The 18638-nt window shown below is 41.3% G+C and overlaps 2 protein-coding genes across 2 annotated transcripts; one reads left to right on the top strand and one right to left on the bottom strand.

Moving 5' to 3' along the window:
- Positions 1-4713: 4713 nt before the first annotated feature.
- Positions 4714-7025, top strand: LOC120685446 (V-type proton ATPase 16 kDa proteolipid subunit). Its single transcript, XM_039967370.1, has 3 exons — positions 4714-4967; positions 5276-5561; positions 6579-7025. Exons 1-3 carry the CDS (start codon positions 4889-4891, stop codon positions 6709-6711), a joined length of 498 nt encoding a protein of 165 aa, XP_039823304.1. The 5' UTR covers positions 4714-4888; the 3' UTR covers positions 6712-7025.
- Positions 7026-7682: 657 nt separating this feature from the next.
- LOC120686031 (long chain acyl-CoA synthetase 9, chloroplastic-like) lies at positions 7683-12909 on the bottom strand. Its single transcript, XM_039968189.1, has 12 exons — positions 12682-12909; positions 11527-12032; positions 11118-11198; positions 10585-10857; positions 10242-10373; positions 9987-10160; positions 9663-9892; positions 9370-9487; positions 8875-9006; positions 8660-8794; positions 8382-8588; positions 7683-8160 (listed from the first exon to the last, which is right to left on the bottom strand). Exons 2-12 carry the CDS (start codon positions 11971-11973, stop codon positions 7996-7998), a joined length of 2094 nt encoding a protein of 697 aa, XP_039824123.1. The 5' UTR covers positions 11974-12032; positions 12682-12909; the 3' UTR covers positions 7683-7995.
- Positions 12910-18638: the final 5729 nt, after the last annotated feature.

Genomic DNA, 18638 nt, shown 5'->3' with positions numbered 1-18638 from the left:
ATTTTACCCTCTTTTTCCTATTAACTTTATAATTTTGCTATTACTATTCACAAGTCAACACGATTTTACCTATAGTCAACGCTATTTTACTCCTAGTCAACAGTCAAAACAGAGGCAAAATCACATTGATTTGTGAATAGCAACAGTAAAATCACAAAATTAAAGAATATGAAAGTATAATCACAAGCACTACAAATTAGGGTAAAAACACCACTCTTTTTTTAGCGCTTGCCTACATTGAACTGTTTCAGTACACTAGTCTTGTTTGGTTTCCTAGAATTCTAAGAATAATAACACTTTGACCACTAATTACTGTACTAAATGAAGGCAGTTTATAATACCAACTCCAGAACCCTGCGCTAGGAACTCTGACGAATCTAATGAAACATTTGACTGCATGATTAGAGGATGATTATTGTGGCATTACTGTAGCTAATTATTGATTAATTACTGTTATTAGATTCGACACGAAAAGTTACAATTATTTCTGAAGAGGTTTTATAAATAGACTTCTATTAGCTCTTGATACGGATCCTAGAAGACGCATTCTATGAACTCGAATGCATCCAAACAAGACCACTGTGAGGCCCATGAGAATCTGGCCATCCTTGTGGAATGATGAATAGCGCATGCAGCCCATGGTCCAGACCTGGCGCGAACTGAAATGGGCTGTGATTGTGGTCAGTTTAGACCACCTGTTTCCTTAATTCTTACTAACAATTCTGATACTTACAATTCAGGCTGCGAGTACGCCGTAACAGCATATTCTGATACTTGCAATTCAGGCACCTCTTTGAATAAATTTTTATGGATCAGTGGGAATTTCTTTGGCCATTCTAATAGCCCCATTCAATAAAAGTGTATTTCCTCCTTATTGAAATTGATGTTGGTTTAAGCTTTGGCATTATCATCAAAATGTATTTGATTCTACAACTTATGTAGATAACTTTAGCTCATGGTTGTCCTTTCCCCGTTCCTTTCCCTTTGCTACAGTAAGGAGCTCAGGCGACGGGCGATTTCGGTGCCCCCGGTCTCGATTCACCGCTTCCCCCTCCTCTCCGGCGCCCTCGTCGGTGCCGGTCTGCCGGAGAGGGAGGGGAAGCTCAATCGGCCGGTGGGCTTGTTTAGTTTCCCTGTCTTAGCGTAGTTAGCAGCTAGGGTTAGGGTTAGGGTGGAGTGGCGCCTCGACGATGTGCGCTGCTTCTTTTGCTGCTCTGGGGCGCCGGCGGAGTTGAAGGCCACGGTGGTGCTGGCAGGTGCATCGGCGACACTTGCTTCTTCCTCTTCACTGGCGGTCCGTGGAGCTTTTGGTGTCTCCGCTGTTTCTTCTCCGGCTCCGGCGATGACAGCGTGAGTTTGTATCTCCTGGTCTTTTGCGAAAGGGTGGGAGCTCCGGTCACCCCTCTGGGTGTGTGGCTTGTCCCCGTTGCTGGGTTCCTTGGCGGCGGTGGACTTTTATTCCGGTCGTCGGTCCTCTGGCCGGCGACGGCGGATTTCTTCTTCCTCCCCCTTTCTGTCAAGGTGACAGCCGATACTCGTTCATCGGATTTGATTCGCTTGGCGGAGTTCTGGGCGATGTCTCTTGCGGTGCTTCTAAGGTTTGGAGTCCCTTGCCAGGTGGGGAGGTGGATCTGGACCGATGCGGTGGTGGTGACGACGAACTGGAGACCGGAGATGAGGAAGATGACGATGCGTCCTGAGGACTCATTTGTAATTTTTCTTTTCTTTGGGGGCCAGTTTGTAAAAGGGGGTGTACTGTGCTGATGTTTATCTTTAATATATCTTCTCTTTCGCAAAAAAAAGAGATAACTTTAGCTCATAACTAATGTTTTATCATGCACTTCTCATTTTCAATCTCACCTAAGAGCATCTCCAAGAGTTTGCCAAAATCTACTTGACAAATTTTGTGATTTGCCAACTCCCAAAACCATAAGCCAAGTAAAAAAACAACCCTTTTCCAATAGTTTGGCAATTTTACCTTTCCAATATCTGATTTGTGGACCCTCGAATTTTTTTTGATGGCTTGTTTTTTTCCCGCAAACTCTTTCCCTCTTCCGTTGTGCATGGCATGAGGCTCGAGGCTGGTCTCGCGCTCGCTCCATGGCGGAACTGCATGGTGCACTATGGAAGTGCAGATCATGGAATTATCGACAGTACCCGGCACTAGGCACGTGATGCACCCAGAAGAAGTGCAGAACTGCATTGTTATTCCTCACACGCTAGGGTCGCAATGTTCCGTGCAACGAGTTGTAGTGATGGGTCATGTCGTCTGCAGTGCACCCTTTGAAGCCAGAGTCCGTTGTTGTGCGCAGATGTTGCAGTCCCACACAAAGCAAGCAGGCAAAGCAGCACAACAGCAGCACGGCGATGCCTCAGATGCGCGCGCAAATATGCGCGTGGAAGACCCAGATTTAGCAACTTTGGAAATGATGCCAAGTGCGATGCCTAACTGTTGGAGACCTATTTTTCTCATTTTTCCAAAGAAATAAAGATGGGGAATCAATTTGCCAAAATGTTGGAGATGCTCTAAGGAACTTATAAAGAGCCAGGATTAAATAAGACATAAGGGTTTATTTGTTCTACTTTCTTAAGCCTCGTACTCAAGTCTAAAACTACATCTATTTAGATCATAGGAGAGTAGTAGTAGTAGCATTTCTTGGACTAGCATTTGTTTGACAAAAAAAATTCATAAAGCTTACCAAAAGCGTGCATAATGAAATCACATTTCGAGACAAATGTACTCATATACTTTTTAGTGGTCCAAAACTTGAAATGTAAAATGTAACGTGAAACCAATGTTTAAAATGTTTGACTTAGATCCAGAGGGGCGATATTAGGAAAAACACTCAAACATATACTAAAAAGTGAGGGGGAGCGGGACACTCAAACTCATACTAAAAAGTGAGGGACGATATTTAGGAAAAACACTCAAACACATACTAAAAAGCAAGTAATTGTTTCTATGATGGAACTACAAGATTGTTAACTATTCACAACATTCTTTTTAGAAGACGCCTATGGTTTTTTAATAGAGTAAATTTCACCGGCGGTCCCAAGTTCTCACCCTAGTCTCGGCACCCATAAAATGCACATAATGGTGCTTAAACTTGTCCCGCGCTTCCAACCCGGTCCTTAAATTTGTCCGGAGTTCTCATTCCGGCCCTGATACCCTCAAAATGGATGTAACTGTCCGTACATATCCCATGCTTTTATCCCAATTCTTAAACTTGTTCTGCACTCTCAGGTTCATATGCTTCTAAAATGCAATGTTTATTTAGAAAATATTTTTTGCAAATTGTTTCAAATTCATTTAGATTTCAACTCAAGTTTGATTCCTCCTCAAAGTGGATCAAAAGTTTTATGGATAATTTTTTGGATTTGCTAGGAGTTTTTAGAGACAAGGATAAATGATTCTAGCATTATTTTTAATTCCTAAAATAAAATCAACTATTAAATAAAGTAGTAAAATAAGAACTCTAAACATCAATAAGTATTGTATCTAAGATGATTGCTTCATGAAATTTTAAGTGAGATTAGAACTTGATTTGAAATCCTAAACATTTGAAACAATCCACAAAAATGTATTTTGAAAGTATATGAACCTATTGCGGACCATTATGTGTATTTTGAGAGTACAGGGATCGGGATAAGAAATCGGAACAAGTTTAATGATGTGGATGAGAGTGCGGACAAGTTCAAAGGACCATTATGTCCATTTTAAGAGTACTGAGAACTCAGAACAAGTTTAAGTACCGATGGTGAATTTACTCTTTTTAATATATTCGTAACAAATTTTGTTGGGATCTAAGTTGAGGTTAATTTGGTAAAACTGTTAAGAATGTACCTGAAAAAAATGTTACGAATGAAAGCACAAGCCGATCGATCGAGCACAAGAACTAACTTAACTAAATTTGTAGCTGATGAATACTAATCAACAATAAAGAAAACTAATCCAAGACCTTATTAGCTAACAAGAAAGGCTTGTGGTGGATACCTAGACACCCAGAGACGAGGAAGGGCGTAGCAAGTGACGAAATGCTTCGGGATGTTAAAAATAAACATAGATCCGGAGATTCCTAAATAGGTCAAACTTTTGAACTGCCTGCTGCATCCATGAGCAGGCAAGAGACAAACTGTGAACTAAAACATCTTATGTTTGGCGCGTGTTGATACCTCAATCCAACTTGCCGGTGTTTGTTGCTGTGTTTTTTTTCTTTTTCTTGGTTATAGGCTCCCGATGACATAACTTTTGTTATTTTTTGTACTATAATAATGAAATGCACTCGTCGAATGCTGTTTGTTCAAAAAAAATAACTTTATTATGCTTTATATGTAGTGCTAGTAATACTTGATAATATGAGAATGTGTATGCAATTCAAAGATTTGCTTATGCAGATGCACCACTGTATATAGGACACAAAGTTTTTGATTCCGAAAGAAGAATCAATTGCTCACTCATCGTGTGCCCATCATTGGCGGGGGCGGGAAAAAACTCAGAAATTCACGCTATCAGTCAGATCATGGCATGATTGAAGTTTTTTTTTGATGAAATGGCATGGTTGAAGTTGAAGAACACGAGAGACAGCCTTTGCTCGACGGCTCTACCCGGCCAGAATGGTCGCGTCCACGTAGCCAGGCCACAGGGGCAAAATGGGAAACCCGTGGTGGGCCCGTCGTCGCTCTCGCGTCTGGAGATTTTCAGATCAGATCGGCCCGGGGTGGGGGAAGTCGCCACAAAAAGAAACCAGGCTCCGCTCGAGAGAGATCGCATCTGCCTGCCTGCCCACCTTCCCTTCCCTTCCTCCCCACCCCACCCCGGCGACGCGGCCGCCCCGAGACCGAGCAACCCCACCGAGAGGGAGAGGAGCCGAGGAACAGGGAGAGCAAGATGTCGTCGGCGTTCAGCGGCGATGAGACGGCCCCCTTCTTCGGCTTCCTCGGCGCCGCCGCCGCCCTCATCTTCTCATGTGCGTTCCCCGTCCCCATCCTCCCCTTTCCTATTCGCGCGATCAAGCGGTTCCCTACCGAAAGCTGCGGTTTTTCCTTAGGAAAGCTTAGATTTTTCGCCATTCGTTGCCCGATCTATCGTCGGGGCGCCATGGCCCGGCTCGATCTGGCCGAGCTCTGGCCTCCGATCCTAGGCGTGCCGGCGCTGGATCCACTAGATTCGGCCCGATCGGGGGCGGGATTCAAGAAAGCGATGGGCTTTCTGGGTGAGGCGGTTGCTGTTGCTGCTGCTGACGCCGTTGTTGCTGGTCTGCTTGATCCGGCGCAGGCATGGGTGCGGCGTACGGGACGGCGAAGAGCGGCGTCGGCGTGGCGTCCATGGGTGTGATGCGGCCGGAGCTCGTGATGAAGTCCATCGTGCCCGTGGTCATGGCTGGTGTGCTCGGTATCTACGGCCTCATCATCGCCGTCATCATCAGTACCGGGATCAACCCCAAGGCCAAGCCCTACTACCTCTTCGATGGGTACGCCCATCTCTCGTCCGGGCTTGCTTGTGGCCTCGCTGGGCTTGCCGCTGGCATGGCCATTGGCATCGTTGGTGATGCTGGTGTCAGGTAAAAAGATCTCAACTTACTTTATGTTTGTAGCAACTGTTATACATCAATATCTCTTAAGCTGATTTTGCTACTGTCCGTTACTTTTATTAATGCCTGAGAGAGTAACATATAGATCCTGTCCATAAATGTTGATACTGTGTATATTGAGTGCTATAGGGTTAATTGCACTAAGAATGCGAATGTATAATGGTGTTGCTCACTTTCTCTATCACCATTCAAGTCATTAGAATCAAAATCCATTTATCACAGGCACTTTTTAGCATTTCAAGTTATAGATCTTTATTGGCCTAATGCATTTAGTCCTTTTGATGGAATTGACACAAATGGTACCACTTTTACAATATTCCTTTGACTTCGACTATGTCCTGTCACTTTAATGATGGTATGTAGATAATGCTATGCATCGTGCTCCTGTTATGTTTTGATACTACACTTTTTGAAACACTCTTTTTTACCTGAGAAAAATAGTGTTCATTAGAAAAACATACGCCACAGGTTCCTCTACATGTTAAGTTCTCATGTAAATCATAGTTGTGTAGTGGGTGCACAAGGATCATTGCATATTACCTATGGTTGAAAAGTTTGGAGTCCACTGGCATGGCATGTTATGTTACTTCACTTAAGTATGATCAACCTTAAGTTATACACTTACATGAACACACGCTTGGATAAATTCCCAGGTTAATCTGTGCATATTTATACACTTCATATTCCTTCTACCAATGCATTTATAGTGAATCTGGAAGAGATTGGTAATTCATTTTTTGGATATTCATAAAAAAGTTAATATATAATTATTATGTGGATACAATTATTCTGTGAGTTAAATTAATTCAGTTAGAATGTCTTTGCCCTTAACCATTTCATCCTATTACTCCTCTTTGGTTTATACAGTCCATTCAATAACTTGTGGCTTTCACCTGGATGTTAGCTGATGTTTCTCTTTGCATGGAGGCTTTATGTGCTTGCTTGGAAATTGAAATGTTGTTTTGACTTCTGTGTCACTGATTTCAGGGCAAATGCACAACAGCCAAAGCTCTTTGTGGGCATGATCCTCATTCTCATTTTCGCAGAAGCGCTTGCTCTCTATGGTCTCATCGTGGGCATCATCCTCTCATCCCGTGCTGGCCAATCCCGTGCGGATTAGGCGCTTGCTGCTACCATTCTATAACTACTGCTGTGTTTATTACATGCTGTTTTGAGAGAAACTTGAACTCGAGGTTCTTGTCTAGTTTATTCATGTTACCATGTATCAATGAAACATTTGTAGCTGAAGGAAGGTGGCACTTCCAGTCATGTTCGATTTGGTGGTGTCAAGACGTTATTTTTTTGGGTTACGGCTGGATGGATGCTCCTGGGTTAAGTGGATTTAATTTTATCCTTGGTGAATAAAGAACACGAAATTGTAGCCAAATAATAACGTGATAATTGATATATATATTTCTTCGCCCCATTACTGCATCCCTGGTTTGCAATGTCATCTATTGCTAGAACATTTCTGCTGTTATAGCTGATGGTTTGTTTCTGATGTTTATGAGCTGGATGGTTGATATGCTGTTTAAAGTACAAAAATCATCTCTGAATGTTTTTATTCAATTCCGCATGCTACTAGAGTTTACTAGCATTTGCAACTTGGGCCCTTTTTAGATCTCAAAATGCAAAATTTTTGTAAATCGCTTGTATGGTGTACTAAATGTAGTAGTCGAAAAATAAATCGCATTTTACAAATGGATTGTAGAATTTAATGAGCCTAATTAGGACATGACTGGATACTAAATTGCTACAGTAAACATGCTCTAATGATAGATTAATTAAGCTCATTAGATTTGTCTTGTAGTTTACAGACGAGATCTGTAATTAGTTTTGTGATTAGTCTACATTTAATACTTCAAATGTTAAAGATTTCCTTTAAAAATGCAAAATGAACTAAACAAGACTTTGTTCAAATTTACTGCATTCTGGAACAAGCTGATGCTGATATCTCAAGAATTGTGCACGGTTATCCATGTCAGTGTCCATGTCCTTGTTCGACATTGTAAACATTACGGGAATAATGGCAGTGAGTCCGTGTCAAAGTGTCCTTGTTCAACATTATAAAAATTACGGGAATCATGGCAGTGAAAAATTCAACAAAGATTCTACCATAGCGTGCTGCTAAGGAACAGTTGCTCTTAGGTGTGAAGGAATCCTCAATTCTGCTAATTATAAAAAAACAAAAAACAAAAACGCCGAGTATAGTTTCCTCCTGTCGTTCAGGGAAACACTGACATTATTGGCGACGGAATCACCTGCTCTCTTTCACTTTCAGGTCTAACCACCTTCAGCAGTTGTCTCCACAAAAACAGCGGTTCAAAACATACTACAACTGGAACATTTTGTTGTCGCGACCAACAAACACTTCATATCTTAAGAAAGGCTAGCAGCAGCGACACTAGCAGTACAACTGAGCAAGGTCCTTCTCGTATGCCTTCTTGATGATCTCCCTTTTGAGCTTGAGGGCGGCCGTAACGAGGCCTGACTCCGGCGTCCATGGCTCTGGTATGAGCTTGATTTTGGCTGGGATCTCAAACTTCTCCAGTCGCGCTTGCTTAGCAGCCTGAAGAAAAAAATGTATTTCTCAGAAAAATAAGGATAACGAGGTGATATCATATTATTAAATCTTCCATCTCTTCCATCAAATGCAATCATTACTGAACCATTAAATTGAACAAATAATTGTGTTGAGGGGGACCATGAACGAATTGTTAATCAAATCAGGCATGCAGTGTCGGAAGTCAAACAAACACAAATTAGCTGAGATGCAGGGAGAACTCAAACCTTTGCCAAAGATTGGAGTACTTCTTTGACAGTCTCTTGCTTCTGACACAACTCTGCAAAATCACTATATGTGATTCCTTGTTTTGAGGCCCAGCCTTTCAGCTCGCTGTGTACAGCTACAACAAGCGCGACACAGTAGCTGTGGAAGGGGTCAGCATGGATCATGATCTGGTCAACATATGGGCACACACTCAAAGCTGCCTCCACCTGTGATTGTATCATAAGTTAACAAGAGCTGACATTGACTTGTTTGATCAGAAAAAGGGAAGCTTGCCAACCTTTCCTAGAGATACATATTCACCGTGCTGAAGTTTGACAATGTCCTTCTTACGGTCAATGATTTCAATACAGCCATCTGGGTGCAGGCGCCCAATGTCACCAGAGTAGAACCACCGCATGCCTCTTTCATCATCCTTCATAAGATGCAGAGTGTTAAACAAAAAGTTACCACAATACGCTCTTTTCTGGGTACTGGGTATTATTGGAAACATACCTTGTAGACTTCATTTGTTTTTGCTTCATTTTTGAAGTAGCCTTTAGTTACATTTGGACCTCCAATAACTATTTCACCCCGAGGCATTGGTGAATCAGTTGTTAAGTATCCACCTTCGACCCAGTCTATCAACTATCATGTGGAAAAATGATTGCTGTTATGTAAGGAAAACTTGTATCTGAAGGAAAGGGAGAATAGGACAAGGGCTATAAAACAAGTAGGCAAGCAAAAAAAAAAAAATCAGCACATACGTTACTTTCATCTAATAACTTGATAATTGTCTTTAGCGTTGCCCTTCAAACATTCAGACACATGAGTCTATCAGCAATCTTTAGTAATGACATATATAAAAACATATTGCATTTATGGAAAATTTTCCAGACATAGCTCACTATTATCAACTGTACCCAATATGAAAATGATAGTTGCTGTCACAGGATATGGATCTTAACCAAATTAACATATGACTAGGATAGGAAAACATTTTTTCTATACCTTAATGTATGAACAAGGCAGAGGAGGACCAACACGGCCAACAGCCGTTTCATCATACTCTGAAAATGTTCCACCAGCACAAGTTTCAGTCAGGCCATATCCTTGCGATATTGGAGCCCTGCAATAGCATAAGTTATGCTGTAAATATTGATGAAACAGTCATATAATCATGCACAAGCTCTTGACTTCAAAGATTTTAATTTTAGTTTGGGAACCAAAAGTGGACAACAAATGAAATTGGCACTAACAACACAAATTGAGAATGACAAATATAAGGAATACTTGGATCTCACCCAAGACATATGTTGATAAATCTCTGCGTGTCCCCTGACAAAGGTGCGCCCCCTGCAAGGATAAAGCGAATCCTTCCTCCCAAGATTGCACGAACCTTCTGAAAGACAAGCATATCCCACAAGAGCTTCTCTAGTCCCCACGCACCGAACCAGCTTCCATTAACAGCAGCTAGACGGCGGCTGTAGGCAATATCAAATAGTTTCTTTGCTAACCCACCCTTTGCATCTACCTGAATTCATGTCGGTATAAGAAAAACAGAACTGTTGAGATAACATGAAAGAGAACGAAAAAGAAATGTATGAAGTACCAGTAAAGAGCATTACATTCTTTCGTACACCATCACGAACACGATCAAGTATAGCAGGCACAGCAGTCATTAGTGTTGGCTTCAGTACAGAAGCATCACCTTTTGTCTCCTTTTTTATTTTATTGGATGCATCAGTCAGGGTCAAAGGTGATCCATATCCTATTGAAGCCCCAACACCAGTTATGATTGCCTAAACATCCAATTTACATGGAGTGAATTAGAGTAAAAAACAACAATGTGGAATAGACCAACATGTCATGCCAATGCTTACCTCAGCTGCCAATTCAAGGATATGTGCTAGCGGAAGGTACGCCAGGTACACATCCTTCTTGCCAAGATCAGGCACAATGGTTGTAACAGCTGAAACTACAGCCAAGACATTGCGGTGGCTCATCATGACTCCCTGTGAAAAAAATTACAAACAAGAATGTTGACTCCATAAGAAGTTATAGACTATCGTAGGAAAACAAGCTTTGATATGTTTACACATCCTGAAGTGATCTAAAATGAGCACTAGAAAGAGAGATTTATTTCATATCTGCTGCAGAATCAAAATAAAAATATTGAAATGCTAGGATTATTTTTGAAGAAAAAATGCTAGGATTTGAACATACCTTAGGCATCCCTGTGCTGCCACTTGTATACATAACCACTGCCGTATCTGATGGGAGAGGTAAGCTTGCTTCAACAGGCCTTTCCAGTCCTAAGCTCTCTACCTCCTCAAATGACTTAACAGTCCAGCTAGTGCATTTTTCAGCCAAGGATACTTCAGTTGAGACACCTTCCTCATTAATGTAGATGACATGTTTCACAGTATCAAGTTGCCCACTTATATCAACCAGCTTTTTCAGTTCTTTCCGTCCGCAGACAACAGTAGTTACCTCAGTCTAAAGAGTCACACCAAGAATAAGATTAGCTAAAATTACAGCAGTCCCGCAACTGCAACTAATAGGTATGACATCATAAATATTTAAGGAATAATGTTTGAAATGAATGCCAGTATTTGATGACCATAAACAGAGAGAATGCTGTGGATAACAAAAATGAAAAATCAATTGTGTCAAGATATGTATAACTGTACAAGGGCTTGAGCATGGTATAAACAAGGACTTCGAATACATGGTCAGCATGGGGTGAAGTAACCAACCTCATTTAGTGAGTGACATAGCGCTCCCTCCCCCAAAGAGGCATAGATTGTGACAACTGTAATGTTTTGTCTGAAGCACGCCTTGCAAAGAGGGGGGAAAGAAGATTAACGATGTAGCAAATAATTTGCAGAGCTAAATATTAACTCAATGTAAATAACATATGTAAAATGTCGTGGCACAATTCATTTACCATAAAAAATATATGCAAAACAGCATAGTTGATTTCTATATGTGGTGATATCATTGAAGGAAACTAGTCATAACTTGTTAAATGTTCATATATATCTGTATCATTATCACTGTTCATTCTATAAGAAGTCTAACATTACTCTCTTTCTTCCCATGAGATCATTTAACATTCTATAGGAGGAAAACTGCAGAACATTGGTAGATGGGTAGAGAAGATACCTGCAACGCAATCTGCCACTCAGCCCGAGTATCAGCAAATATAGCAACATGCTCATCCTTGAGGTGCCCAGTTCTCAGTAGGCCAGACGAGAAGTTGCATACAGTCTTGAACGCATCAGCATAGCTTTTCCACTCATAATCTCCCAAATGGAGCTTCTCAAAGGATCTTCCATCGGGAGCCACCTCCAACTCCCTTGCAATTAGCTTCCTGGTGCCATACAGGGGCATGTAGGCGAACTGCTCACATGATTGCTCAAATAGCTCCGCAAGCGTGGAAACCCCCTCCCAGTGCGTTTCGATGGGCCTTTCAAATCTGTGGTTACGGACGGCGCAGCCGGGCTCTCCACCCACATCTACTGGTACTCCCCTCTTCTTCTCAGATTTCCTTTTGGTGAGCAGCAGAGACGCGACAAAAGGGAGAAGGAAACCAAAGAAATACGGGTTCATATTTCTAAAAATCTGCTTATATTGCTTCCAAACTATGGAGTGTCAAGAAGTGCTGAAACCTGCAATGATAGTTTCATGAGGTGAAGTTCTCAAGAAATGCTGGCCCCCCAACTGTGCCAATTAGGAAAGACCAAGACAAAAAGCTAAACAACAGTGGCAGCTATACGATTCATTTTGTCATGTACACCTACTCTGCGCTGCGCATGCCGATTAGCTAACTAGGCCCGCAGAACTTTGAATCCTGAAATCTTACAGAAAACAGCGAACTTCAGTTTTCAGAAGCAGCAACTGCAGTGCAAGTTGAGTTTCACCAGTGGAACTAAGTAGTAACTGCAAGGGGGATATTTTCTTTCATGGGGAAATCAAGTCAGCTAGACTTGCTCGATCGCAATTAACCACCAATTGACGGAATCTTGTCGGAGCAGGCAGCTAAATACAGGCGCTTTGACAGCTTTGTGATCTGGGCGATTCGAGTCCTACCATTTCGTCACACTACAACTGAAAATTCCAGTGAACTAAGCACAATGCCGTCCTATGCAACCAGAAATCTGATGAATGTAATCGTCGGGGGGCAGGGCCTGGAAACGCAGAACCGAACCGCAGGGGCGACTACAGCGAGCGAGCATACGATGTCCAACCCAGCTGACCCGAGCTATGGGATCCCAAGATTCAGTGCAAGGAAATGAACAGAAGACGCACGGAGCGTACCTGCGAGTGTGTGCAATGCAGCAGGGCGGCAAGCACGCAGGACGCGGAGCAGGCGGCGAGGGAAATAAGGCCGGTCCGGCGGGCGGAGGATCCAAAGACGCCGGCGCCGCCGAGGGCGGCCGGCCTCTTTCTTTTTCGGTACTCTCCGTCACCGCCTTGTCCTGTCCCGCTTTTGGAGTCAGGTTTTGGCTGGGCCTTGCTCGCGGGGTTTTGGGATCGCCGAGCCATCCCCCATCTGGGCTACTTTTTGTTAGGCTTTGCTCTGCTTTTGCCTTCCTCCTTGCTCCGTGGAAAACCCTCTTCGTCGTCGTCTTCTTCCTTGGTTCCGCCATTTCTTGTTTTATCCGACCCCAAATTATCTCGCCTTCAGTTCAGTCAGGGGAGGAAAGCTCTAAATTTGACCCCCACACACAAGCAGATGCCATCCAAAATGTGATCGGTATTGCTAGACCAGTCAGACCGGTTGGTGCCCAAAGAGACCCACTTCACTTCTACAAAACACAAGCAAGAGTCAAATTCAAGAGCAAAAACTAAAGGAAGCAAGTGCAGAGTTTTAAAAGTAATTTTGAATCAAGAAAAGCAAAATATGGCACTTGCTACACATGTAGAGAAAAAAGACATTTAGGTAAGGATTGTCCCAATGTAACATGCCCAAAATAAATCTTGTCCATTATAATTTTACTAAGCTTAGGAAATACAAAGTTGGTACTTATGCTACTAGAGTGATTGATTTTCCTCGAACTAGCATAAGAGCCATTTGGATTCCTAAGCATTTTGTGACTAACTTGGATAGACCCAATATAATTTGGGTACCAAAAGGTTGTTGCTGAGCTTTTAGGACTATGGAGATGCATTGGAAACTTGGTTTATGAAAAGAAATGACATGACTCTAGTAATAACCAAGTGCAAAGCTACATTGATGAAATTTCTACTCCAGTGACATCTCGGTAACATGTGCTAATTGTCCTACCCTAGTCACTGTTAGTTCTTTGTGAACAAGAGTGTATCACAAGTCATGTAGTTGTGAGACACTTGAAAGTGACTTTAGTTCAATTTCTAGTTATCCATTTCATTTGTGCCACATGCTGCTTCTAATGTCTCTCTAGTAGAGAAATTGTATTGTTTGAAGTGCACAGAACAAAGTTCATATCATCTGTGATCATCGAGGAAAAACATCTGAAACAACATTTGAGTTGGACTATCTCTGAACAGACCGGTTTGAAACATCCAAAGTGAACCAACTTAGCGTTGAAAGTGAGAAAAAGGTCTATTGAATATAATGTGAAGTATATTCTCACTCATGGCACAAGGTAGGGTACATACAAAGTGACAGTAAGCATTCTAAGCACATTGTCAATATTGAAATATCATTCGTATGCTTTGACCAAGTTTGTGAATAAGCATCCCCATGTCTTTAATTGGAGATAATGCTTAAACATTGATTTAGGGGGAGCTCCTTCTCAAATTTATGTCATCTTAGGACTAACAATTTCTTCTACTGAATTTGTAGTCTCATGCAAGAGAGTCAAAGACTCTCTCAACTTGGAGGATGCTGTTGACGCTGTTCTGGTCAACACACGAAAGTGCTAGCATGCACAGATCGCAAACAATCTTCACCAGCGAAGTCCCACGAGGACCGTTCAGACCGGCCATGCCTACCGATCAGACCGTTTGGAGCAGAGATACCGCGAAGACCTAAAACCTCAAGCTTGAATATCTAGGGTTGCCCTGAGGTCGGCAGGCCACTCAGAACGCCTTTCAAACACCGTAGAGACGCAAGAAGAACAGAATTAAGATTGGAAAAAGCTAGAGTTAGAGGAAAAGTAAAAAGTAGGTTGTATCGATTCGATTGTGGTTAGAAAACCCTCAATCGGTCATAGCCTTTATATTTATAGACCGGGGAGGTCATACCCCTTCACGAATAGGTTTACAAAAGGACTCTTAACCAAAACCCCAAACCTATCCGGATTATATAGGCTAGACCGGTCAAACCGGGTGGTCTCAGTATTTGCCAAATTTGGTTGTCAACGTATGCCCCCTACCTTTTTGGTGAGCTTTGCAAACGAAAAAGCAAGTACCAGAATATGCACATCGAATACATTGCCCTAAAAAATAATGCTAAGGGTGTACTCAAATATCGGCCACCTTTACCTTCAAGCGTCTTGCCACACGCTAGGTAGACGTTCTTCCATTCAATGCTTTGGGTAGACGTTCTCCTTGTAGTGTCTCCACCATATTTGAATTCCCGATGATTACCTTGATGATCTTATACGTTCCTTCCCAACTTGGCGACCACTTGCCAAATTTATTACTCTTTGTCCCCAGAGGCAAAATTTTCTTCTAAACCAGCTCACCAATCTAAAAACATTTACCTTTCACCTGCTTGTTGTAAGCTTTATCCACCCAAAACTTGTCTTTCTCAATCTCCTTCAAAGCCTTCAATCGCTTATCATTCACCTTATCAATATTATCCATAATCAAATCATGGTAATCAACGGTAGAAAGGTCATTTTGTTTAGCCAATTTATAGGCGTCCAGATTCACCTCAATAGGCAAAATATTCTCTTGACCATATACAAGCTCAAAAGGAGTAACCTTTGTAGTACCATGTCTAGATATACGATGAGCCCACAAAGTCTTGGATAAAATCTCATGCCACCTCTTGGAATTTTTTCTATCTTTTTTTGATAAGTTTGATCAAAATCTTATTACTAGACTTGGCCTGAGCATAGTATGGAGATGAATTGAGCAATCTAATCTTATAAGATATAGAAATGAAGAACCTTGATCCATCGTCAAAGTTTGAGGAATACCGAATCTATGAATAATATGTTCTGCAATAAACACAATTACCTCTCTATGTGTCATATTCTTCAAAGGAACCGCTTCAATCCATTTAGTGAAATAATCTGTAGCAACCAACACAAAGCGATGCCCCTTTGAAGAAGGGGGATTAATTTGTCCAATGAAGTCCAATTCCCATCCTCGGAATGACCATAGTTTAATTATAGGATACATCAGTGCAGCAGGCACCAACTATAAATCACCAAACCGCTGAAATTCTTCACACCTCTTATAGTACATGAAACAATCACCCAACATACTAGGCCAATAGAAATCGACTCTTCTAAGTAATTACTTCATCTTGGGAGCCGATTGATGTGTTCCACAAATGCCTTCATCAACTTCTCCCATAGCGACTCTAGCTTGATCCGAATCAAAACATTTCAGAAGTAAATCTTTGGCGGTTTGGCGATAAAGCTCATCATCAATCAAAATATATTTAAACGCTAAATGCTGAATGGATTGAAGCTTTAGTATTTTTTTTCAATTTTCATAGCCAAATCACTATTTTCAGTAGAAGCGTCGGTCAGACCGGTCTTACCGGTCGGACCGGTTCGTCCAGAACCTGCAACTCGGCATTAACACACATTGCCTTTCAATTGTGAAAGTACTTCTTCACAACTGCATAGCCGGATGCTTGCTGTACCAGAGTATTAACCTTCCCATTTTCTTCCCTTAGTATATGTCTTATAACAAATTCATCAAAGGAAGAAATAATCTCGAGGTATTTATCAAGATATGCATTTAAAGATCAATTATAACATTGGTATATCTTAGATACTTGGTGTACCACTAGAAGTGAATCACCAAAGGCTTCGATATGCTTCATGCCCATAAACTATAAAAATTCCAAGCCAAATAGAAGTGCCTCATATTCAACTTGATTATTAGTGCAACCATCCTCCAATCGGTTGGAGAACTCAAAAACAGCACCATTCGGAGATAAGAACAGCACCAATCCCTTAACCATTATCACAAACCAATCCATCACTACAAGAAATATGGTGATTTATGATGAAATTTTATGACATTTTTAAACAACATCACAATTGCACACAATCCATGATAATTTTCAGATTTTCATCATGAATTTGAAGGTATAGGCCCTAGGCCCAAAACTTAGTGGCGTTTTATTGAATTCGTCATAATTGAACCCATAAAACATGATGTTTTAACATTAATGTCAAAGAAATCATCATAGTTATTTTGACTATATATTTTGACATTCATAATTTTTTCTTCAAGTTTTTGCTTCTCTTATTCGATGCTTATTCAAGCTACGCTCTCATTCATGGTATGCTGGGCATTATTTTTTTAGTTAAATTATCAGTATGGCTTAAAAAGAAAATAAATGAGCAATGCACTCATTCATGGGATACTAGGCGTTATTTTTTTAGTTAGTATGGCTTAAAAAGAAAAAAAAAAGTAGTACAAGGGTGGAGGGGTTCAAACCCTGGTCATCAGGAACAGGGGATTCGAACCGGGGCCACCAAGACAAGAACCGAGCGCCCTACCAGTGCGCCAAACTTTGGTTTGTGAATGCCATGGGCAATAAATGTTTTTATATATTATTGTTTCTGAGCTAGGTTGGAGGAGCGTCGAAAAAAACATTCAAGTGCCGGATGCTGGACTCGAACCTGCAACTTTCCTCCAAAAATGAAGGAGCCTTACCACTACAACATCGATGGTTTTGATAAATTAAGCATTCCATTCTTGCTCTTATTGCTTCACGTCAAGTGAGATGAAGAACACAGATAGAGTTCATTTTCTCTTTTTAATCCAGTATTAAATTTTGTAACTAGTATTTTTTCCTCGTATGAACTTGAAATTTGATGGTTCTTTCTCCTAAATTTTTCTAAAGTCATGATTTTTCATTTTATGTGTGTTTGTTTGCATTTTCGGAACTTTTTCATATGGCTTGCTTTCTCCCATCTAAATGGAGAATAGAAAAATCATGTTTTTTACATAACAATTGCTAATGTAGCTTAATATTTTCTTATATTATAGCTAACATAAGGTTGTGTCTAAATGATAGGTGCATACGAGTTTGAAAATGTTATGTTGTATTCAAATTTCAAAGTTTGACTTGAGTTGTATGAAACAATGTGAGAGGTTTATCTATTTTGTGCACAATGTATACTCCAATTATCATAATCTTATGAAACTTTTTTGTAAAATTTATACATCCATAAAATGATTCTATGCCAATTTACAGAAGTTTTAGACAAAATTTAGGTATTATCATTATTATTTTATAATATGATTGTAAGTAGAAGTTTGAATAATTCCTAACAAGCATTTGAAATTTTTATCTACTTTTTGGATATGAGCTATATATAATAGAAGTACTTAAAATATATTTATTTGAAATTTTTTAAATATTATTTGAGATTCATGCTGTTCAAATTTAATTATTTTCAATAAACATTTAGAAATTCATTTAAACAACTAAAAATAGTAAATGAGCTCGAGAATTATTGAAACTTCTAAAACAAAAATTATATGTACTCTACTATATATCAAAAATATATTGATATATATAAAATAATTATTTCTATATGTTACTTCACGATGGTGTAATAAAATGAAAAATAAAAAAGAAGATGTTAAACGGACTGGAAAACCAAGCCAGGCCCGTTTCTTGTTAAGGTCCGGTTTCTCTCAGCCGTCCATTACCGGAGGCCGCGCGCTCCTCCTGTCCCCTTCCTCTGCTTCCCCTGACTATCGGCACCAAGGTCGTGAGGTCGTACCTGCCGGCCGCCGCATTCGTCAGCTTCTGGTGGCCAGTCGCCAGATCCGCCGCCCCTTGTCTCGGATCCGTCGTCTCTGGGCCCGGGGTGTCCTCCCTGTCGTCGGTGCTCCCCGAGGGTAGGTCTCGTGGATCTATCCACGGCAGAATGCGGCGGCGCATTGCTCCCGAGGGCGGGCGCGCGGAGCTCACAGCCCCCCTGACTCGCGGAGCTCCGACACAGGCGGCCTGAATCGTGGGCGGAGGCCCCCTTCCCTGGCTACGGAGCACGGGCCCTCTCTTGCGCGACAACCATGCTGGTGCGCGTCCCCCCTCCTATCCAGTCAGAGGACGGCAGCTTGTGCAGGTTCTTGCATCCTCCCCA

This window comes from Panicum virgatum, chromosome 8N (assembly GCF_016808335.1).
Source record: "Panicum virgatum strain AP13 chromosome 8N, P.virgatum_v5, whole genome shotgun sequence".
In the NCBI taxonomy this organism is placed as follows: Eukaryota; Viridiplantae; Streptophyta; class Magnoliopsida; order Poales; family Poaceae; genus Panicum; species Panicum virgatum.
Note: the sequence above shows the minus strand (reverse complement) of the source record. Positions and strands in the feature narration are given on the sequence as shown.